The sequence below is a fragment of the Meles meles genome, chromosome 10, assembly GCF_922984935.1.
Source record: "Meles meles chromosome 10, mMelMel3.1 paternal haplotype, whole genome shotgun sequence".
NCBI classification, from domain to species: Eukaryota; Metazoa; Chordata; class Mammalia; order Carnivora; family Mustelidae; genus Meles; species Meles meles.
The window spans coordinates 14315004-14339033 of record NC_060075.1 but is presented as its reverse complement, the minus strand read 5'-3'; the positions used below and the strand labels follow the sequence as shown (position 1 = coordinate 14339033).

The 24030-nt window shown below is 49.1% G+C and overlaps 2 protein-coding genes across 3 annotated transcripts in view; one reads left to right on the top strand and one right to left on the bottom strand.

Annotated features, from left to right (window-relative positions):
• TBXAS1 (thromboxane A synthase 1) overlaps nt 1-6000 on the top strand; it is a 154172-nt gene extending 148172 nt beyond the window's left edge. The window contains exons 12-14 of the mRNA XM_046020971.1: nt 1895-2032; nt 3464-3626; nt 5827-6000. Coding sequence (XP_045876927.1) covers nt 1895-2032; nt 3464-3626; nt 5827-5901 — 376 coding nt within the window. The 3' untranslated portion in view covers nt 5902-6000. The remainder of the gene's footprint in view (nt 1-1894; nt 2033-3463; nt 3627-5826) is intronic.
• Nucleotides 6001-8686: 2686 nt separating this feature from the next.
• PARP12 (poly(ADP-ribose) polymerase family member 12) overlaps nt 8687-24030 on the bottom strand; it is a 40832-nt gene continuing 25488 nt past the window's right edge. For both annotated transcript variants that reach the window (XM_046020332.1, XM_046020331.1), the window contains 5 exons: nt 21138-21234; nt 15638-15713; nt 13759-13889; nt 12770-12921; nt 8687-9831 (listed from right to left, as the gene is read on the bottom strand). In XM_046020332.1, the coding sequence (XP_045876288.1) occupies nt 9506-9831; nt 12770-12921; nt 13759-13889; nt 15638-15713; nt 21138-21234 (782 nt within the window). In that variant the 3' untranslated portion in view covers nt 8687-9505. The remainder of the gene's footprint in view (nt 9832-12769; nt 12922-13758; nt 13890-15637; nt 15714-21137; nt 21235-24030) is intronic.

Below are 24030 nucleotides of genomic sequence, written 5' to 3'. Positions count from 1 at the left end.
AGTCTCACACTCCGACCTCTTGCTGGCTGTGTGACCTCAGGTAAGCACCGTGCTGCTCTGTGCTTCAGCTTCCAGGGCATTCACTGGGCACATAACGCCTGCTAGTCCCCCCACACGAGTGGAGAGAAACAGTGGGACAGAACGGCTGAAAAGCCATACACTCTAGGTCTTGCAACACGTAGGAGGGGAAAGCAAGAAGGACTGTCCTCCCAGTCGAATGGCTAGCCTCCGGCCAACTCTGGTCCCGGCAAGACACAATTTCCTGGGCCTCACCCTCCTCCATACCCTCTACAATGGAATTTTTAATCCTATCAGCTCTGCAGACTTCTGCTGTCAAACAACAGAACCGAGAGAGAGAAGCCATCGCTCTTCTCAGCCGAAGGAGAGGCCAATTCACTTCAGCCCAGACGACAGATAACGTGGGTGAATGCAGATAGAATGTGAATTTTTTTATTTATTTTATTCTATATTGTTATTTTCATCTCAGAAAAGTGTGCTGGCTTTTCCCAAGCCCCGGCGCACCTGGACTGATCACCATCATCCACCAAAAAATCCCCTCCGAACGGCCCCTGTGTAAGACACAGCAACTCCTGCTGAAGTGCTATCAGTGTGAAGCCAGGATTCCAGGCGGTATAACTCAGCAGCTTTTTCTGGCCTTGGATATGGCCTGGCCTAGCCGGACCGGAGGCCCGACCACATACAGAAGGAAAGGCCCTATTTTCTGGTTTCAAGGGGCCTTGGATCCAGGTCCGAGAAATTTCCAGTAAAGATGAAAAAGAAGAGGACTTTGGAAAAGGACCCCTTTGGAACTAAGGCTGATTTGAGCACTGGTGTTTCGCTACCAGATCCAAGCCCGTATTAACTGCGTTGGTAGCTCAGGATCTGAAAGGGGGGTTTCCCCCGTCACGGCCTCTCTTGTTACATTAAAGGCCCTTGACGGAGTGATGAAGGCTGCTGGGAGCCTCGGGTCGCTCTTCATTTCTTTTATAAGTGAGAACAGAATATAATGGTAATTAGTATAATAATTTTATCTCCTCTACGATATTTGGGAAAGTCCAGTCTTCACAATCTGAAGTAAAAGCCAGCATAGATAATTTTTAATTTTTAAAGTGATTACCTGCATTACAAAAATCATCGTCTTATGCTATAAGAAAAAAGCAACAACCAAAAACAAAAAACCCTAAACAATACAGAAGGATCTGAAGAAAAATTTGGTATCTCTGATCCCCTGCCGTCCTCGACCCCAGTCCCATCCCTTAGAAGAAATCTGGTGGAAGTTCAGGTATTCTTCCAGAAATTGTATATTTGTGTGCAAACATCTATAGTCTGGCTCTTAAAAACACAACATAAAAAGGATTGTGCCGTGGCATTTGGTAACCAATCCGACCAGAAGTTTTGCCCTTGAGTAGAAGTTATCCATAGTGACGCAGACAAGGAACGGAGATCAGAGGTTCAAACTCAAGTTTCCTTTAGGTAAAGCGAGGGGATGGGTGAGGGCCATTTAAAGAGGCTTGCCCATGGACGGAAGATGAGGGAAAGCGTGGCCAGAGCGATAACCCTACAACCCCCGCCCCCCGCAGGGAGAAGCCCCTCAGAGGTACCCCTGCTCCCCTAATCAGGCCTAAGAAAAGCTCTTCGGGCTTGATGGATGAACGCATTTTCACTGAGGGCCAAAGGAGCCTAAGAGCTCAGAGACTGCAGGTTCGTGGGCATTGGAAGGTTGGGAGCAGGGGTAGAAACCATCCTGGTCACCCTTGCAAGAGGGCTGGGCCTCCTGTCCCCCACCCCCTTTCCACACTTCAGGCTCAGACCCCATTTGCCCCAGCATGCCGCCGGCAAGCTCTCCTCGTTGCTGCTGTGCCTCAAAGCAGGGGTAACCGACTTGTTCCCACAGGTTCACACGGGAGGCAGCACGGGACTGCGAGGTGCAGGGGCAGCGCATCCCGGCGGGCGCCGTGGTGGAGGTGGCCGTGGGCGCCCTGCACCATGACCCTGAGTACTGGCCACACCCCGAGACCTTCAACCCGGACAGGTGAGCTCAGTCCCTTCAAATGGGCTACTCGAGGGTAAAGTGCTTAGAGGTGGCCAAGGGGAGATGAGGATTTAGTAAAGCTGTCCCCAGACAGTTTAAAGTCATGGCCATTAAACACATGAGAGACATAATTTCCAAAGGAAATTAACTGTACCATTTTTAAAAGCCCTGAACAGAATACAGAGATTTCACATTTCAGCAGCCCTGCATGCAAGTGACAGGGCAATTTCTAACGGGGGTCCTCTGTCCGAGCCAAGAAACAGGACACACGACCAGATTTCAGTTGTGCACTGGAACGTAACAAAACATCATTTCCTTTTTTAAAAATTGGAGCTTGTTCCAAAACAAGAGCCATCAACAAACTTCTCCCAGATTTCATGAGACCCAGTTGGGCTCGCAAGGTAGCCCTAGATCCCCGCTCCTGTCCCCTGTGTGGATCTGGTCCCTTGTCTACATTTCATTTCTAGGCTCCCGAATTGAAAATGTCTGAGCAGGCATCCACACCCTTCTCGTCGGAATCGATGGATACCCCTTCCTTGGCCTGATCTGACAATGGGGAAGGCCGGGCGGGCAGAAAGACACTGTTTCCACCTTTAGGAATTCCAAATCCCCATGAAAAAGAGGCCCCAACCCTCCCACCCCACCCCAGGGTCGGGGGGGGGGGGGGGGCGGTGGGCAGCAGGACTTGGATCAATCATACCCCGTGGAACACAGGGGACCCCAGGCACCAGGGCTGCGGCCGAAGTGAGCGGGCTGTTATGAGACGGTGGACACCCAGCCCTACTGTCCTGGAGCAGAGGTGCCAGATGCTCTGTGACAGCAGGGAGGACAATTCCCGTAGTGGTTCAAAGACAAAAAACCCTCAGTGGTTCCAGTTTCAACACCTGAGGCAAGTGTGGGCAGGGGAGATGGTAGCCCAGTGTGGCCTCCAAGGCTAAACCGGCAGGAGGTGGCCTGGAGGGCTGGTGCCCGGGAATTCTGCTTAGGGGGCTGGTGGCCGCTGGTGTCCTGCTGGGGCTCCTGGGGAATTTGGAGCCACAGGCTCAGGTGAGGGCTGTGGATTCCTAAGACTTTGATCCCAGTGGATCCCAGTGAGCCTCCAGATCCAGTAACACAATCAGTTGTTAAGGGGAGAGGGAGAGGGCCCAGAGGGTCCTCCAGGTGATCCTCCTCATCAGCAGGGCCTCCAGGGCTTTGAGGACAAAGGAGAGAGCAGGACGGAAGCTCAGGGAGCAGCAGCCACCAGCTCCAGGGCCCGAGGGAGGCGGCCACGGGAAAACGGGATTCTGTGGACCGCGGTGGGGCTCAGGCCCACGTGCAAGGAGCGTGGGCTCAGATGAAGGGGTCCCTCGGCCACTGCGAGGGGCTGACGAAGCCCGGGGAAGGGAAGCGGGTGTCCCGGGGCCTATCCTGACCGCCCGGCCCCCACAGGTTCACGGCCGAGGCACGGCGACAACAGCGTCCCTTCACATACCTGCCTTTCGGGGCGGGCCCGCGGAGCTGCCTCGGGGTGCGGCTGGGGCTGCTGGAGGTCAAGCTGACGCTGCTGCACGTCCTGCGCCAGTTCCGCTTCGAGGCCTGCGCGGAGACGCAGGTGAGCCCGCCGCTGCGGCGCGAGGGGAGGGGCTCTCGATCAGCGTTCGGGGCTGATAATCACGCCCTCTCCCTGTTCTCCTGGTGCGAGGATTAAATGGGTCCGCCCGAGGGCTCACAGACGCGCCTGGCCGAGTCTGCTTTCCCATTACCACCACGGACCTTCTCTGTTACGCGAGGCTGCACCTCCGAGGTGTAGCTCTTCCCTGTTCGGCGAAGAGAACCCAGGAATCCCCCAGAGTAGGCTGTATTATTCCCATTCTTCAGATGAGAAGCTAAAATAAAGCTCGGGTTAAGTCACTTGCCTAAGCCCACACACTTGGACTGCAGGCTCTGTGAGGGCAGGAACCAAGCCTGCCTTATTCACTGTGGCAGTCTCCAGCACCGGGCACCGCGCAGGTGCACACTCGTGCACTGGATGGATGTTGATGAACAAGTGAGTGATTAGCCGGGGAATAAAGAAACCGGCTCCAACCAGATCTGGCTCACCCCTACCTGCTCCCCCATAAGCCACCCTCCTTCCTCTACCTCTAGCCGCTCCTCGCTGCAGTGTGGGCTGTTCCCTACACAGCCTGAAACTTGTTTCCTTCCATGCCTATTCAGAATCCCTCTGCACAGACAGGAGCCCGTTTGGGGACAGATTCTAAGTACACAGTGATGAAGGGACAACTTCTGGGGTCAGAGCGTGGCATTACCTCTGACAAACAGAGTCTGGCTTCCAGGCTGGAGAGAGGGAGAGGCAAATTGGGAACACAGAGCCAAACCAACAGAAAGAAAAGCAGGCCCCCCCAAATGCCTGAGGTGTTTGTGTGTGCAAGACTTCCTTTTGGGGTTTGTCTCATTAACCCTTGATCTGGACAGTACAGCAGCCATTGTCCCCAAACACTGCTTGTGCTTGGCATTCCCCTCCTCAAGAACCAGCTGTGCTTCCCCGAGCTTGCTGGATCTATGGAGAGCTCATCTGAGACCACTTTGTGTTCCCTGCCCCAGCTTCCCACTGTGAGAGGGCTCTCCCCATTCCTCCCTAGCTGGAATGCCACCCCCCCCCCCACTTCCCTGCCCCCAGCCTAATCCTGTCTTCCAAATCCTTTGGTGTTCCCTCAAATCTGGAAGTGGTCCCTGAGAATTCCTGCTCACAAGGCTTCTCCCATTCCTAGGCCCACCTCAGGTGTCCATTCCTCCAGGAAGCCCTCCCTGACTTTGCTAGCCCCAACTGATCTCCTTTTTGGAAGTCCAGTGGAGTTTCCGGTTTGTCTAGACCGGTATTAATACAGTAGCTGCCAGCCACACTAACCTTTAATAATCAAATTTAAAATTCGGCCCCCCCATTTGCTCAGTTGCCACACGTGCTACTGGCTACCGGACAGGATAGCACGGGTTTAGTTCATCTTGTTTGCTGATCATGTAACTGATCTCCCCTCTGAACCATAACCCCCAAAGACATCTGAAAAGCCCGCTAAGGCCCCGATACTGAGGCCCGGTGATTCTTCTTTCCCTGAAAGCGTTCATTCACATTAGCCACCGAACCATCATTTTACACAGGGCTCCAGGGGACACCCTGCTTCTTGAGCAATTCTTTGGCTTTTCTTCCAAGTCCCTAGTCCACCATCAATCTGCCTTGTAAGTTGGACATGAAAGCTCTATGAATGGCAGCAAGGTAGACCACACAGCACACATGAGAAGGGGGTGAGGCTAGACCACAGCACACATGAGAAGGGGACACTACAAAGCCACTCTCCCAAAACCCCCCGGAAAGAGAGGGGGCTGCTCAGTTACCGCTGGGGCACCGGGGAGTGAGAGGAGGGGAGAGAGAGTTTGAGGCTTTGGTCCTCACTTTCCAGTCATGTGATCTTGGATGAGCCTCCTGGTGTCTTTGAACTTCCATTTCATCATTTGCAGAGTGAGCCGCTACCACGGCCTATGCAGGCTTCCTGGGAGGATAAAGGCGGGGCCGAGTACCTTACTCACCTGCGGTTTTCATCAACATGGGAAAGCGGGTCAGGCGCCAGTGTGCTGCTGGGGCGCCAGCGTCCATTGTCCCCGAGACGCAGTTTTGCTGGCTTCTCAAGGCTGTGCTAGGAGGCTGCTTTGCCAGCTCAGCCCTGCTGTCCCTCATTCCCCCAATCATTCTCCAGGCCCTGTTCCAAAGAACCTTCCTTGCAGATGCGGTTAGCTGTAACCAGTCTCTTCATCTCTTTCAGGTACCACTGCAGCTAGAATCCAGATCTGCCCTAGGGCCAAAGAATGGCGTCTACATCAAGGTTGTCTCCCGTTGACAGTTTGTGTTGTGATGACACTCCCAGATTCAAAGTAGACCTTCCCGTGGAAAGCAACCCTTTCAGTTGCTTCAGTGATGTGCAAGTAGAAAAGAGGTATTTAGATAACATTTCCTAAATGCTTAATAAATGTTTATTGCACTTGGTTTTGACTTTGCTGATGATGTATGAATCACTGACCCACCTCTCTCCATCGGGGATTGCTGACAACGAAGCAAAAATGTGATTTTGTCAGAATGACTGAGAACTCGGGGTTTTGAAGGAAGTCCTGCCTCGGGATGGAAGGCATCTGTAGGGCAGAGGACTTGGGGACACTGGGTGAGCTGCCCTTACAGCACCAGCTCGTGGGCCTCCAGCTTCTCATGCACTTGGGGCATTTGACTTAAAAAAATGAGATTTATCAGAAGCCCAGCTTTAACAGAGGCTCAAAAGCTTTCTTATGCTTTGATTTTTCTAGGTAGGATAATACTAACTTTATAAGGTTTTAATGCATGGAAAAGTGAGAGAGATGGAAACGTAAGCATTGGACCTTCTCTTCCTTTTGATCCAAGAGCCAAAACATAGAAGTGAATTTATTAAAACTATCATGTTGCTGAGAAGTTGAAATTCAACAAGGAGCTCTCAAGTTGAATCCCACATCTGCCATCAGCCACATGTGGTCGTGGCTGCTGGCTGCCTCCGTGGCCTCATCTTTAAAACAGGGCCGCTGACCTAGATCAAAGCCACCTCCCTTGTGCACCATCTGAGCAGCGAGAATGGGCTGAGTGTCCTGTAGGTAGCATTCTGAGCAGGAGTCCGTGAGTGTGGCTACCCAGACGCTGGCCCACGTGTAGGCTGTTTCAGAACTGGCACAAGAGGTTTCCATGTATCCCTGGCTGTGGATCCTGCCTCTGTCACTGGGTCCTCTCCTACTCCAGCCCAGGAGACCCCATGCTTCCCGCGAAGTCCTTCCTTGGAGAGCCCTTTTCTCACTTTCGGGCTTTGCCCGAGGCAGGAAGGCACCCTCTTCCCCCGGCGCAGTCCCAGCCCTAGGAGCTGCCCGGCCAGCCCATCACACAGCTATCTCTGCACACTTGCCCTCACCACTGCTCCTCTCTGGGGCCCAGCTCCTTCGAGATGTCTGGCCATGTATGGCCACACATTCCACTTCCTGGTGACCCATCTGTCCTTCCTGACCGGCCTGCCCGTCTCCCAGCCCCTAGCCCTCTATGGCCATCACACGGCGTCATCCTGCAGAAGAGCCCAGCTGAGCACCTGACGCCCTCCTCAGAGCACAGTCCGCATGCAGCGCCCCCAGCCCGTCAGCTCCACTGACTTCCCTCACCTTCTCTGTCAAGGTGCTTCCCACCTTCAGACACAGCAGTGAGGCCTCATGTTCTAGAATTGCTGGACTCAGCCCTTCCACTGTTTCAACCCACAATCCCGAGCTCCCCTAAAATCCCACCACCCATGTACGACACCAGCTACCACGGGGCAGGAGCTGGCACAGACTGGGCCCTCCACAGGACCCTTTAGCTGAATCCCAACCAGGTCCTTGTGACAAGTCAGTCACACACACTTGCCCTGAGTCCCACCTCCTCTTTGCACCAAGAGCTCCCGTTATTTTGACTTCTTCCCATCACAGTGCCCATCCCCCCCCTCCATAAACGGGTCACACGGACCCTTGTCCCTCTCCCAAATTTCAGGTCCAAGGTTGCTTTCTGAAAGGGGAGCAAATCCAGGGCCCCACAGTCTTCGTAGCTCAACTGCCTTTTCTGGAGCATGTGACCACCTCCCACACCAGGTTTCTCCAGCCGTCTGTCCCACCCACACTTCCCAGTGGACCAGCCCTGCTGCCCACCACTCAGCTCCCAGCAGCGAGATGGTTAATGAGCACGGATCACTCACATTTAAGACTTGGCTGGCAAGTACCTGACTTCATGTTTCTCCCTGACACCCTCTGGCCCTCTACCTCCACTGGAGTAGGACCTGGCCTCAGTCGAAAAGCAATGAGTAAGATTTCAGGATCAGGCAAGGTAGGGAGGAAATATTTTGGGGGCTCTGAAAAATCATACCACGTACAACCAGTGACTAGCCTGGCAGGTGGGGAAGATAGTACTGCTGTTGCTACATTTCTCTCGTCAAAGAATTCAGTTCTTCTCTGCCTTGACCTGTATAAGGTTCCAAGGTACTGCCTACCCCTGTTCCAAAGATGGAAAAACTCAACAGCCTTGGATCTGAGCACTCGAGGACAGACTGACAGAAGCGGAGGCAGCAGGCGGAGTGGACACACTGTGTTAGGATGGTGGGGGATGGGCAGGAAAGGTGTAGGGGAAGAAGAGGAGCCCATTACTGAGGACTGAACTCAGAGACCAACAGGGATGGCCACATCATGACACGGAGCTGCCCTGCCCATCCCTCCTCCCCCACAGCCAGCCAGTGCCCAGCAGGGACTCCCATCAACTGCTGTGTGTGCAAGGCAGAACGCACCCACCCCTCCACATCCACAACACATTCTGCTCAGGAGTCAGTCTGGGTTTTGCAGAACTTGAAGTTCACAGCGGTTGAGGGAAAGAAAAAAAAAATACGAATATGTAACTTCTGTAAATTGAACGGAGATGTAGGACCATGTGGCCATGTAGTTAGGGCTCCTCTTAGGATTGTGGAGGAGCCCCAGGGAGTGAGAGGTCCTGGACCTTCAGGTTCATCAGGGTAAGTCCACACACAGCTACTGGGGGCTGTTATATCCCGACAACCAGAAAAGTGCCTGTATCCAGCAGGTGCTTGATAAATAGACACCGAAGAATGAGCTTTGGTCGACGCCCAATTTATTCAAATAAATATTCTTTTATTTCCAAGCTCCATTGTGACATATGCAGCTCAGGTATTCAAATCTCACAGGAACAGAAAACCCACATTCGGAGGGTGTCCAGTGTGCTCAGATGTGGGAACGGGCCTTCGTGGGCAGAGCCTGGGGGTCCTTGGGGGTGGCCACCCATCCCTGTCACCTTCCACTGAGTGATGCAGACCCCACCAGGACAAAGGGAAGCTGACAGGGCCCCAGTGATGCCACACAGTAGCCACTTGCTCTAACACCGTGACTGATGGGCCGACTCCAAGGCCAGAAGCCCGGGAGGAGAGGTGCCTGGATTAGAACCAGAGCAACAGACAGTGACGGCCTCCTGCACTGATGGCTACTGCGTCATTTTGACAAAAAATTAAACAAGAGGCCACTGAGACCCTGAAAAACCAAATGACTCACTGCAGAGACAGAACCTTAAATTTAAAATCAATCCATAAAATAGTATCTAGAAACTCTGTGCCTGGTGCCCATCGGCCACAGAGTCAACAGAGAGTGTAAATAATAAAACTTTAACAGACTAGTAAAAGGCAGTAACGGGCCCACCTACAGTCACTTCTGGTTAGTCTACTAATGATCCCAAAAGTGGCTTAAAACTGAAAACCATTATCAGTGAGAGATTAAGAATATAACTTCATCAGGAAGTCAACATTAAATGAACAGTTCATTAAAAGTTTTCGTTTAAAAAAAAAAAAAAAGCCACCTTCCCAAGTAGCTACTCCAAGGAAGCCACGCCTGAAAGGCATTAAAAACACCCTCGCAGGCTCACTGCCGGCCACCAAAGAAAGACGCCAAGGAGAAGAGGGCGGAGGCACCCGCTGTGGGCTTGGGGGAGCTGGTATACTGAATCACGTACTCCGGGTAGACCTGGTGCTTCTCGAATACCACGAAGATGGACGGGTCGGACATGCTGTTCACGCAGCTGTCGTAGAAGACACTGCCAACGCCCTCCTTGGCCGGGGGACGGACGAAGGAGGCATTGCCTCGGATGAACTCCCCCACCAGCACCCGGGCCAGGAACATCGTGTGGGACTTGGTGTCAGATTTGCTGTAGTGGTGGGAGTACGCGGCATCCCGGGCAAAGTAGCTCCCTGCAAGGACACACACGGGCTCAGCTGGGGGAAGCGAGAGGCAGCCCGCAGCCTGAAAGGGGGAGCTCGGGGGTTCTGTCAGCCAAGGCGACAGGACCTGCCTCTCCCTTCTCACGTTTCTCCAGCCTCTTCCCTCATGAAGGGCATCAGGGGTCTCACCAAACTCTGAGACAGAAAACTCAAGTTCTGATGCGGTCCCTCAAATCCTAAAGGTTCCCCCTGGGCACATCACTACTTAGCCCCCAACCCTCAGCTCCCTCAGCTCTAAAATGCGGCTATCACGCCAGCCTCACAGGGTTGGTGTGGAAAGGGAGCAAGACCCCATACACGGACAACTGTAGCCACTGGCAGCCCCGCAAAGAGAATTCTGAAGCTCGTCAAATGGGACCTGCACTGGAGGCTGCCATATACACATTCGGAAATACAACCCACCACTGGCTTCTATTCATCCTGCGCCCGCAACTGCGGCCACACCTGATTAAGGCTGACCGATGGACAAGTGACAGAGTCCAAAAAGGGCTGTGGACTACAGCATCACATCATATGAGAATTTCAACTTAGCAACTGTGTCATGGTTACAGCAAAGAACATCCTTGTTCTTAGGAGGCACTCAAGGGGGAAAGGGCATGACATATGCCACTTGCAAATGGGTCTAAGGAAATAAAGCCAATGTGGCAAAAGGTTAAAGCTGATGAATGTAGGTAAAATTTATGCAGGGGTTTTTAAAATATTATTCTTGAGGCTTCCCTGTGAGTTTAAAATTATTTCCAAATAAAGCTTGAAAATAACACAGAAAAATAGCTAGCTCTCATTCTAGCTGGAATGATGCATACACCGGCCTATCTGAAGGGTTCAGATTCCCATTGCAGTGATCATGCAGGCACAGTCTGGGGCCGGACTCGGGGCTGGGAAGGTACCTGCTATCCTCCCCCTACTCATGCTCACCATCTCCATGGCCTCCACTCCACAGGGACACAAAGCCTAGCCTGAGCAGGGCTGCTCCTACTAGAACTTTGGGTGAGGATCCTGGCTGCACACAGAGGACAGTAAGGGTGCCACCAGCTGGGCACCCTCCCCCAGAGGGCCAGGGGTCCATAACTCACTGAGTTTGACCCCGCTCATCAACTCACACCAGTACCCCACACCTTCTGTATAGTTGCTTTAAAAGGGTTTCCCAAGAATAAATATTGTGAAAATGTCTATGCTACCTAAAGCAATCTACACATTTAATGCAATTCCTATCAAAATCCCATCCATTTTTTTTTCAAAGAAATGGAACAAATAATCCTAAAATTTATATGGAACCAGAAAAGACCTCGACTAGCCAAAGGAATATTGAAAAAGAAAGCCAAAGTTGGTGGCATCACAATTCCAGACTTCAAGCTCTATTACAAAGCTGTCATCATCAAGACAGCATGGTACTGGCACAAAAACAGACACATAGATCAATGGAACAGAAGAGAGAGCCCAGAAATAGACCCTCAACTCTATGGTCAACTCATCTTCAACAAAGCAGGAAAGAATGTCCAATGGAAAAAAAGACAACCTCTTCAACAAATGGTGTTGGGAAAAATTGGACAGCCACATGCAGAAAAATGAAACTGGACCATTTCCTTATACCACACACGAAAATAGACTCAAAATGAATGAAGGACCTCAATGTGAGAAAGGAATCCATCAAAATCCTTGAGGAGAACACAGGCAGCAACCTCTTCGACCTCAGCCGCAGCAACTTCTTCCCAGGAACATCGCCAAAGGCAAGGGAAGCAAGGGTAAAAGTGAACTATTGGGACTTCATCAAGATCAAAAGCTTTTGCACAGCAGAGGAAACAGTCAACAAAACCAAAAGACAACTGACAGAATGGGAGAAGATATTTGCAAACAACATATCAGATAAAGGGCTAGTATCCAGAATCTATAAAGAGCTTAGCAAACTCAACACCCAAAAAAACAAATAATCCAATCAAGAAATGGGCAGAGGACATGAACAGACACTTCTGCAAAGAAGACATCCAAATGGCCAACAGACACATGAAAAAGTGCTCCACATCACTCGGCATCAGGGAAATACAAATCAAAACCACAGAGAGATACCACCTCATACCAGTCAGAATGGCTAAAATTAACAAGTCAGGAAATGACAGATGCTGGCGAGGATGCGGAGAAAGGGGAACCCTCCTACACTGTTAGTGGGAATGCAAGCTGGTGCAACCACTCTGGAAAACAGCATGGAAGTTCCTCAGAAAGTTGAAAATAGAACTACCCTGTGACCTAGCAATTGCACTACTGGGTATTTACCCTAAAGATACAAATGTAGTGATCCGAAGGGGCACGTGCACCCGAATGTTTATAGCAATGTCCACAATAGCCAAACTATGGAAAGAACCTAGATGTCCATCAACAGATGAATGGATAAAGAAGATGTGGTATATATATACCATGGAATACTATGCAGCCATCAAAAAAGTGAAATCTTGCCATTTGCGACGATGAGGGTGGAACTAGAGGATATTAGGCTTAGCAAAATAAGTCAACTAGAGAAAGACAACTGTCATATGATCTCCCTGATATGAAGAAGTGGAGATGCAACACGGGGGGTTTGGGGGGTAGGAAAAGAATAAATGAAACAAGATGGGATCGGGAGGGAGACAAACCATAAGAGACTCTTAATTCACAAAGCAAAGGGTTGCTGGGGGGTGGAGGGAGAAGTTGGTGGGGTTATGGACATTGGGGAGGGTATGTGCTATGGTGAGTGCTGTGAAGTGTGTAAACCTGGCGATTCACAGACCTGTACCCCTGGGGCTAATAATACATTATATGTTTATAAAAAATTTAAAAAAAAATAAATACAAAAAATAAATAAAGAAAGAAAGAAAAGGGTTTCCCAGGCCCTGGGAAGAAAGCCAGGTCCTGCCGGTGGGGCCACCTTTGCCCTTACCCTTGCCGTAGGAAGTACCATGAAGACCACAGACCCGCCAGTCGAAGTTCTGCTGGCAGATGGCATCAACAAAACTCGCACTGGTGCCGTGGAAGAGCTGCCGCTCATCAACCACCTTCCCTCCGTTTCTCTTCTGCATCTGGCCTTTTTGCCTAGAAGCATGAGACAGGAGGCAAAGGATGCTTGCTGCCAAATGCAGGCCACTTGACCCAAGAAAACACATTTTATTAGAAGCTCATGAGTCCAGGCCCGTGAGACCAGGGTGAACAGCACAACCTGGGTGAAAAACCCATGGGAAGCCTTTGCCTCCACAGCTCAAAGCCTCTTCAGCTTCTTGAACTCCGGAAGCAGACCAGACCCACTTCTTCCCCACCACCTTGCTTCCTCCGGAGCTTAGCTAGGGAAGCTGGGAAGCTGGAGGATGCTGGTCAGTGGGGGGACGTCCCTCTCCCCATTACCCCGATTTCATCACTGGTCCCAGAGAACAGATGACACTGCTCCAACCCCTTCTTCTGGGGACAGGTCAGCAGGACCCCAGGCCCGCTATGGTGACCTGCTGCAGATCTCCTCCCTACAAGAACAAGTCACTGAGCCCTCAAGAACATGCTCGTCCTCAAGCACGGAAATGAGGCGTGGCTCCCTGGCTGTCAGGACAGAGCTCTATCTCCCCCTGCGCATGGGTGGCTTATACGGACTGGTCCCGCTGATGTTCAGGCAGGGAGGCGGAAGGCACCAGCACAAGTGCTGGCTGTCACTAGGGCAGCTTGAGTCCCCTCAGCTCTGAGGGGTGTGCCGACACTAAGCTATAAAGATAGAGAGATGGGGAGAAAAGCAGGGACACAGTCCCTGATGCCCCAGCACTGGGCAAGCAGTGGCTGCCATCTCAGATTGTCCCTGAAACCCAGGACACGTCTGACAAGCAGCTAGCCTCCGGGGCGTGTATTAGAGGGGATGGTCAGCAGCCCAGCAAGAGTGGGCCCTTCACGTACCACTGGTAGACTTCCCAGAGGGCCAGATTCTGGACTCGCTCAATCTTCTGAACAAAGTAAAAAGGCAGCGTACGGTTGAATAGGTTCCAGACCTTCTGATACTCGTCTGATGAAGAACTGAGGGTAATCTTCTGCAGGGAGCAAACATTTTTTTTCTCCATTATCCTCAAAGTATATATAGATCAGTCCCTTCCCAAGGCTGCTTATAAAATGCTAGAACGGCAAGCAAGCCCAGACAGTGATCACGACTCTCCCTTTGGCCAGAGGTGTATTCTCTCCAGTTGTGGGGTGTTTGCGGTTTGTGGTCACTTCCCTTCTGTTCACTGTGGAACCCTCCTGAAGGACGGGCACGTGATACGTCGGCACCACTCCGGATGTCCCCAGGACATCCCCGCTCCTCCTCTGTACCCACACAGACTACATAGTCCACAGGACCAGAGCTGGTGTTAATACACGTGGAGTGCACACGTTTGGCCGAGAGGGGCAGACCCCATTAAAGCAGGTGTGTATGGCAGGAGCCCTCCTCACCACAAGCGCCAGGGAGGATGTCGGGCTGGCAGACAATACACATCAGCACAGCAGCACGAGGAGATTTGCAGGGATGGTGCCTGGCTACTGCGTCCTCCCAGCAGAGCCCACCTCTCCCTTAGCGCCTTGCTCTGGGAAATAGCACCCCCTAGGGGCCAGGAGGGGCCCTGACCAAGGGCAGCTGATCCCTGCAGTGACAATCCATCAATTCCTGCACTTTCAGCCTGCAACTAACCCGCGCCCTGTTCCTGCTCCTCGAGGCTTGGCCCGATGACAGCCTGTTAAGGGATCCCTGAGCAACATGGCCTTCCCCTACGCTGAGTGCAGTCTAAATGTCCATGCATCTCCTGCAGCTGAGGTTGTGACTCTGGTTTCCTCGCTTCCATCCCATGGGAGGACACCAAACTCCTCTCCCTCAAGTAGGGAACTAGCCTGCCCCTTCCCCAGACCAGACTGCTAAGGGCTCCTATACCTGTCATGGCCTACAGCTCAACCCCACAACCAAGCGCTCCACAGCACTGCCTGACCTCCCTCCTGCTCCCCAGGGGCTATGCATGCCCTCCACCTGACCTGGGCTCCCTCCCTATGCAGTCTCCATCGACCCCTACTTCTGTCTGTACAAGCATCAGCCATCACTTAGGTGCGGACCCAGTGAAACCTTTCCTATTCCCCTTAATCTGGTCACCTGGCCCTGTGACGCTGAGTACTATCACTCAAGCTCACCCACCCTTTGCACATGTGTTGGGGCTGCTGGGGTCTGTGTACGACTCGCTAAGAGGAGTCCTCCCAGGGAAGATAGACACAGAGCCATCAGCATAGTGCTCAGCAGGATGCCAGCGTCAGAGGGCAGCCTGAGGGCCTCACATACACAAGGCCGTAGTGGACAATGGCCTGAATACTCCATAGAACTCAGGGTAGCTCTCATCATCTGGAAGGCCCGACATGAGCCATGTGAACTGGTGTCCCTGTCTTCTGGTATCTGGCACCTTCCAACAGCAACTCCCCTCTACATGTCCCTCATCACACTCAAATCCTCCCCTGGTTTTTTCTTTTCTTGCTTAGTAAAACTAATACTTATCAGCTAAACAGCTGTTAAGCTCCTATTTCTGCCCTTTGAGAAATTTCCAGGTCATCATCCTTCATCCACAATACAGCCTCTCCTCTTGGGGCCCCAACCATCTTCCTGGTGGTCATCCAGCCTTAAAACTCCTAAGACCTAAATCTAAAACCCCACACAGCTCCTGCCTCCTGCCCCAGCCTTGCCTCACGGCTCCCTCAGTGGTGGAGTCTGCTCACTCACTGTGTCTAAGAACACCCTCCTCCGTGGCCCGAGGCAATGTGAGTCCCATACCTTAAAGCCAGGGTCTGGCAGGGCCGAGGGGTCCCAATGGTCTGGGATGCTCTTTGGGCCTTGAAACTTGACACTGCTACAAAATGTAAACAAAAACACTGAGTCTTATACAGATCTTATACAGATCTACAGTCTTATACAGATCTACTACTGGTGGCCACCACTCACAGGTACCAGTGGTCTGGGGTCTCAGCATACCATTTGGTAAGAGCAGGTACAGGTGGGGAAGCCCCTAAGCACACTATCCATGATGTGGGAGCACATCTATCTTTGCCCACACGGCCAAACCCCAAAACCTCAGGCACAAGGGATCCATTTCTCACCTGTATCTCAACTCTTGCATGGAAGGCAGAGAGTAACTGATAAAAGGAGCACATACAAACTTTCATCCGCAATTTAAAAATTCAAAGAGCTCTTTTTTCAAGCAGCCTCAATGAGGTGTAACTGGCAAACAAAAACATTTTTTAAAAAACAGAAAATGTACGTCACAACTCATTTGGCAGGAGTGCCTGGCTGGCTCAGTCGGTTGAGCATCCCCCTTGATTTTAGCTCAGGTCAGGAGACGGAGCCCCGTGTCAGGCTCCACACTCAGTTGGGAGTCTGCTTTCCCCCTGCCCCCCAACACTCGTGCTCACGCTCTCTCTCAAATAAATAATATATATATAAAAAAACCCTCCTCTGACAGTAGAAATTTGACTACAACTGCTAGGAGGCTATATGTGGTCTGTAAATATCCTATTTAAAGGGACTAAGCTTATTTCATACAGCTGCAATATTAGCATGTTTAATTACAGGTTTCACATAACACAAGCACCTTATCATCTTTCCAAAAAATAAAAATAAACAAAGACTGAGTTCTAAAAGACATGTGACCCAACAGGTCTAGGAACAGGAACTATGTCACTGTAATGCCAAATCCTTCTGATTCCGTTTCAGAATGATCTGTTCTTTCTACAATAGATCTACCTTCTGTTTCCACTGGCATGAGACGTGTACCTTCATCCTAAGCCTCAAAGAACTCCCACAAATAACTCTCCTAGGAAAACAGCACAGTTTAAAATAACTAACCAAGGTCCCATAAGCAAAAATTAGCCAGAAACAGACTGTGGAGACTGAAGATGCTGAAATTATGAGGCAAGATTATAAGATTATAACACAACAATTATTTTTTTCTGTGTTTAAAGAAATAAAAGAAAAACTTTAAAAATATATGCAAGGAGCTGAACTATAAAAAGATGTGGAGGGTTTGAGAACGAACTTCTGGAAGTGAAAGACACTCCTTGCTAGGCGAAGTTCCAAGGACAGCCTTGTGAGCAAGGGAGACCGCCTGAGGAGAGGAGTAAGCTGAACGAAAAGGGAAGGGCGGTTATCCAGAATGGGGCCCCAGCAATGAGGAGAGGAGAGATATGGAGGAGAAGCTGGGACAAGGAGAAGAGAGAGACAAGGCCTGGATCTGTTCAGAACCTAACCAAAGCTCTCAAAAGAGAGGAGAGGAAAGGCTGAAGACTATTTTAAGGAGAACAAAGGAGATTCACGGACACAAAGTCTCAAAAGCCCCAAGAATCTCCAACAGGATAAATAAGAGCACACGCGCCACCACACCAGGTTGAGAGCACTGAACAGCAAGACCAACACAATCTGAAAAGCAGTCAGAGAAGAAAGAGTCTGGAAAAGGGGCTCTGCTTAGACCAACAACCGACTTTGCAACAGCAGCAATGGAAACCGGGTGACAGTGGAATGAGCTCTTCCGTGTTCCAGGAGAAAATAACCACACCCCAAAACGCTAGAGCCAGTGAAAATATCTTTCAAGACTGGGGGCAAAATGAAGATGTAGTCAGGCAAACAAAAATACAATTTTCCAACAGATCTTCATCTAAGAAAATTTGAAAGGACAAAGCAGTAAAACATGAGTAAATCTAATGAAACATTCACTGTATAAAGTAACAATACTCATGAAGTTAAAAAACAAGAGAGGAAATTAATGGAATAAGGTATTTGACCTTATTCCTAAGAACACATTATAATTTCTAGTGTGGCCTTTAAAAAAAATAAAGTAATACAGTACATAACTTCCAAACTAATAGGAAGGAAAAAATGAAATGACCAAAAATATCCATAAGGCGGCAAGAAAAGAAAAAAATAGGACTCAATCACATGAATAAAACATTTTTATGCAGGATATAAGGACAGTAAGGAACTAAACCAGAGAGCCAATGTGTAAATGCCATTTCAAACTTCACATCAAACTCTGGTATTAAAACTCTGGAATGTGGAGATCATATTCTGTGACCCTGTCATTCGTGTAAACAGAGAAATTCTTTCTGAAAGCAACCCACTCTAGGAGTCCCAGCTGGCTCAAGAGGCTAAAGCTGACTTGCTTACTCGAGTTGCAACAGCTGGCAGCCGTCACTTGGAAGAGCCACAGGCTTCACTGCACGGACCCTGTGTGACTCTCAGGTTATGCACTAGGAAGATCCTGCCTGAATCAGGCATATCTTAGTCTGAATCTAACCAAAATGATCGCTTTTATCACTGATGTGTGGTGTCTGTGACCCTCTAAAGACCACGTTACAGTGATAACAAAAGACATCCAGTCTCAGACAGGTGACAGATTTTTCCAAACTGTATCTAAGGTAGGCTTTGATTAGGGGAAAAATAAAAAATAACTTCCGGAAGTAGAAGCGGCCACAGTTAACTAAACTCCAGATCCAGAAGCAATATACAGGAGAGATGGATCCATTTTACTAAAAAAGTAAACATGTCTGCCTGGGTACAATACTTTATAAACAAAGCTGGCAACTAACAAATCAAGAGAAAAGGTTTGTGATTTGTATAAGAAACTGAGTGCTGATCCCCCCAGTAGATAAAAGGCTCTTAACATATCAAAAAAACAAACAAAAACAAACAAACAAAAAAAAAACAAAAGGCTGACAAAAAATTGAACAAAAAGACAAACTCTCCACAGAAAAAGAAAGGCAAATGGCTGTTAGAGTTAGCAAAAAAAGTTTAAACTTCACTCATAAGAGAACGCAAATTAAAATACACTGAAAACACCCTTTGCCACACATGAAAACAGCCAAAGTCCAAGAGCTTGATGACTAACTTGTTGGCAAGGCCAAGGCAGTACCTCAAGCACCTTGAGGCAAAGTGCATAATGGTTCAACCCCATTAAGACGAATTTGCATTTACCTTCTAGAAAGTTAACTGCCCTGAACATGAAACAGCACGTACACCAGATCATCCACTGTGGTGTGACCCTTGTGACAACAAAAGATCTGAAACAATGCAAAACATCCCTCCAAAGGGGACAGATTAAATAAATTAGGGTATGCACAGGTGATGGAGAGCCATGCAGACAGATATCAGAAGACTTCAGTGTCCTGAAAGGGAAAAGAAAAGGTACAGAACAGTACATACAGAATGCTGCCTCTAGTTTGGTGCAAGAAAAGTGAAATCAGAAAATACTTTTATGTATACACATTTGCTCATTTTTGCATAAAGAAAGATAATAAAGATAAATCAGAAATGTATGCAAATGGCAACTCATTGTGGAAACGCTGGAGACAACAGGGAGGAAGACGCTGACTACTGAGTATACCCTTTTCTTGGACTGATAATACCTTTGCCCTCTAGTTTGTATCAAACTCTTCTTTAAATGACCATGGTCCACAAATACAACAATCGAGGTCCATCTGCGAGACCCCAGAAGAGCCAGCAGAGAAACTATCCAGTTCACCATGAAACAGAAATGAGCCAGTTTCTCTGGTTAAAGGAAGGCAGAGCCGGCTGAGGACAACACTGGCTGAAGTCCCACCATAGGCTGTGACACACCCAATGTACCAGGTGCTGTGGTACCTGTTGCCATCCAGCCACTCTCCCCCTGCATGTGGCCATGTGGATTGGAGAGAAAGGACACTTCTCCCAGCTCCAATCCCAGGACATCTGCACCCAGCCTAAAACTACTGGTTCAGTGGGGGTCTGGGTAGACCCAAGCTCTTAAATATGCCCGATCAACTACAGGAGGGCCCTCTCCTGTTCCTAAATGCTTACAAGGCTCCTAGTGGCTTCTGGAATTCAAAAGGGAACCCATCCCGAGGAAGAAGAGACTAAGTGGCCGCTAAGAGACCAGCGGCTGCAGCCATTTTCAGGTTTTTGGTATCCCATGATATGCAAGTACATAAAACCATGAAACACGTGGGTTTTCTTATCGGTATATAATTCCATTATTTTTCTATCACTTCGACATCTTTAAACAGTCAGGTCTATGATTCAACTATTCAACTGAAAAATACAAACTGATGAGCCAGCTTCAAGCCTAACTGGCTTGCAGAGCACAATAAGCAGCCTGTAATTGTGCATCACAAATCTTCTACCCAAAAGATAATGCTCCGGCTCCAAGCCTTTCCCAGCTCCTGGCATACGGACACCAGCAGTCACACTGCCACAGGTGACGGCCCCAAACCTGGCATTCACACGTGATGCGACTGAAGAACAAAGAGCAACGTGCTTTGTCAGAAGCCAAGACCGCAGCTCACTACCAATAACAAAATCGGACTCCAAAAACAAACAGACAAACCCAAAGAGCTACTAAAAAGATCCCTTCCAAGTTAAAAAACAAAATATACAATCACTTGAAGATGGAGACAGAGAGAAATTATGAGAACTGAGATTATTACTGTTCCCTAACCATTCTCTAAATTAGTCTAAAGTCAGGAGTAAGTTTTTTGGTTTCTGGAAAAATCTGCACAAGAATACCCTTTTGAATCAGGAACACCACTCACACACTTACAGTTAAAATATCTAATTATATGGCATGCGCCTAGGTGGCTCAGTTGGTTAAGTGTCCTACTCTTGATTTCAGCTCAGATCACATTCTCAGGGTTGTAGGACCAAGCCCCACATTGGACTCCAAGCTCAGCGCGGAGTCTACCTGAGATTCTCTCCCTCTGTCCTTCCCCATCTCTGCGCACACGCATGTGCGTGTGCACACACACATACACACACATTCTCTCTCTCAAATAAATCAATCTTTTTTTAAAAATCTAATTACACAATTTTTTTCTAGTGTCTTAGGTCTTTTTTTCCCTTTATTTCATGTTGCACTTCGTTTGGCACGTTAATGCTTCATTAACTAAAAGTTAATTAGTCTACCACACAATTAGAAAAATACTCTGACATCTCTCTATAAACCTGAATTATATTTATCATCTTACAATCCATGCTAATACTTCTCTCTCTGAAATGTGCTAAGCGTGCCCTGATTTTCCAGTTTCATGAATTCTCAGACCTTTTCTGGAACATGGATATTAATACCAGCACTACAGTATTAAGTGAAGGAAAGTACAAAGGTCCTGGCTGGGGGGTGGAGCTGGCACTTGGAGACAGAACACTGGCACATTCAGTGACACAAGCCAACAAACCCTCTTACTGCATTAAGCCAGCCCGAGGAGGCTTCCTGTATGTGCAGCAGAAAACAGCCCCTGGTTCTCATGCCACCTACCAGGCTTGCTTCACCTTCACCTCCTGCGGGGACACGTATCTGGGTCGCCGGCAAACCTTTCTGACTGTGCCATAGACCAGGTTTTTCTGAACAAACGCTGAAGATAAAAAGAAGAAAAAAACACCAAATGCGTATATATACACATAGGACGGCAATGTTTTATAAATACAAACTAAATGGTTTGGAAAACTAATCCTAATGTGTAAAGCCTGGAGTTAGTCTGTTAAAAAAACAAGGCAATTTTCACATTTCAAATATTCATAAAAGGAAAATAGGTATCCTTAGGAGACTGGGTTTAATGAACACATGAATGATGAGTAATTGACATATCAATTATACATGAGCACTTTCAAATTGTTCCTTCCGATCTTGTTTAAACCATTATTTTGCTTAGCAATTTTTCCCAACTTGGATATAAAAAAAGCTTCAGCCCAGCCTGAGACCAAATTACCACATCTTGAGCCAGGGGGATTTAGAGTTAATACACTAATTTTACTCTTATAACTTTTTTTTAATTTCACTAAACTGACTCCACAGCAGTATTTCTCAACCTTTTTAAACCTGGACCATCTTTAATAAACAAAATCCTTGCCCTACGCCCACCCCCAGGACCCTCAGGTTCATCCTGAGGGTTGAGGAGACATTGATCCTCAAGCTGAAAAATCACAAACACCTATGAGCTAGATTACGTGTCCCCTGCCACCAGGAAAACCCTGTCACGTCTTACTTTCTGCACCTAGAGTACAAAACCAGGTTTTTCTTTTTCATTTAAAAAAACATTTTAACATTAATTTGTAGGTGTCTGTGACTTATGTTACTGCATTTGAGCATACACTGTCTGATCACTGAGGTGGGTGTCCCTCACGCTGTCGCCCAGGTAGTCATCAAGATCAGAACTTCCAGGCGTCCCCCACCTTCTAATCAGGAGCCCAGGCACCAGACATGGCTACCACAAGCCCTACTGTTGTCCACCCCTCACTCCCATCAATAATTAGCACAGTTACATGGGGTTTTATTGGCCTCTTGACTGACATCGTGATAAGGCTCAAATGGTCTTTCACTGATGAAACTACTCAAGTCATGCAGACTGGCTAAATCTATGTGAGACCCACTCCCTACCCTTCCGTGGATGGGGAAAAGTGAGAGTTTTTTCCCTTGTTACCCCTACCAGGAATACACTAGGCTAAGTCCCTCAACAAGCATGACCTTGGGGATTCTGCCCATCTGGTGGTAGCTAACAGATATCGCAGTTCTCCCTCTGGAATCTGGGCACTGGCGGTGGCCTTGAGCAATGCTTGTGACAAGAGTCCCTAAAATGACAGCGCTGAGTTTTCCTCAATCCTACAGAACCAATCATTTGACCTGTTGTGTGTGTTTCTTAACTGTACTTGTTTCCTAATAGTATTTCGTTCATAAACGTGTCTGGCCGACTTGGGTCTGAGACTTGCTTTCACAACACCTCGCCGTGAGACGGGAACCTAACTCACCTCAAACTACTTCTGTTGCTGCTGTGATCCACCACCAACAAAACAAATAGTGCCTATCCACGTGAGACTGGGTCAGTGTGGGGTGAACACACTTTTTCCTGCAGTTTGCAGAAAACTGCATGAGTGTGCTCTTTCCCACCGTTATCCTGATTCTCGGTTCTGTCCCCTGGGGATGCAGCCTAGGCTGAGAACGGTAAAGGGCCACGTCTGACATTTCTGGCTCTGACATTTTCCAGACACTTAAAAGGAGTGTTTCAAACAGTTGCCAGAGGCCTTCAGATGCATGCTAGTTGCATGGACTTGATCCTCATGTAACTCACTGCCCCTTTCGTGCATTTGTATCTATCAGACTGTGGACCGGAAACCAGACCTGACCTACAACTGCTCGTCCCCAGCAGATGCCGAGGCCGAGTAAGCTGCTCTCCCTGCAGAGAACACACTTCTGTGTTCTCTGCGAGGCACACTGAGGGGCAGCGGTTCCACCCTCACCAAGAAAATAAGCACTACAAAACCACAGTGAGCAGGTCGCGTGGCTTTAGGATAATTCAGCGCATGCACTCTGCTGCCCTCCACATAGTAGAAGGTCCACCAAACAGAAAAAACAGCAAATTGTATTTAAAGGAAGGCCCAGTGAATTCCCTCAAAAGGTGCTGAACATTCAGAAGGACTCAAGAGTTTAAAAGATAAGGCAACACTGAGTTAAACGGAGCTGGGTGGGCTGATAAAACCATGAGGAAATGTCTTAAGAGAAGCCACAGAAAAAACTAAAACGAAAAAAAAAAAAAATCCTCCAAAATCAGTCACTACATGAACTGGCCAAAGGGCATCTGGCCTGTTTCTGTCTGTCTGCAAAGGCAGCCAGGATGAGTCGCTTAAAGTTCAGTGTCAGGACACTATGGCACAGGACAATCCGCTTCCAGTAAATTTTACAGAAAGTGCACGTCTCGCATGTGCTGTCTGCAGCCCACCTGAGCTGCAGGTGCTGAGAGGACAATGGGGAGCCACCAGGCCGGGGAGGACAGGGCAGAGCGCAGAGCAGAATGGCTGACACCAGTCAGGGACCAAGGTTAACCCTGGGACCACAGAGCCTCGACAATGGCCTACAGGACCACCAGCACTGCACAAAAGCGGCCCCTGCCTGTTCCTCCACACTTTGGGCTCCAGTCCTTTCTCGGGCTCCTCTCCCTTCACCTCCCTCTCCCCAGCAGCTGTTCCTCCACCCCACCCTGGGCTGCCACCATTTGTCACAGGTCTGACTCTCCTTCCACATGGTCAACACTTCAGGAGCAGGGACCCCCTCTCCTTTTCTTTCTTGGCCCTCAGTGTGTATGCGGAAATTCTCCAGGGTGAAGGAGGGAAAGGCCGGGCCAACAGATGGCCAAACCCTGCTGGGTGAGGGCAATGGG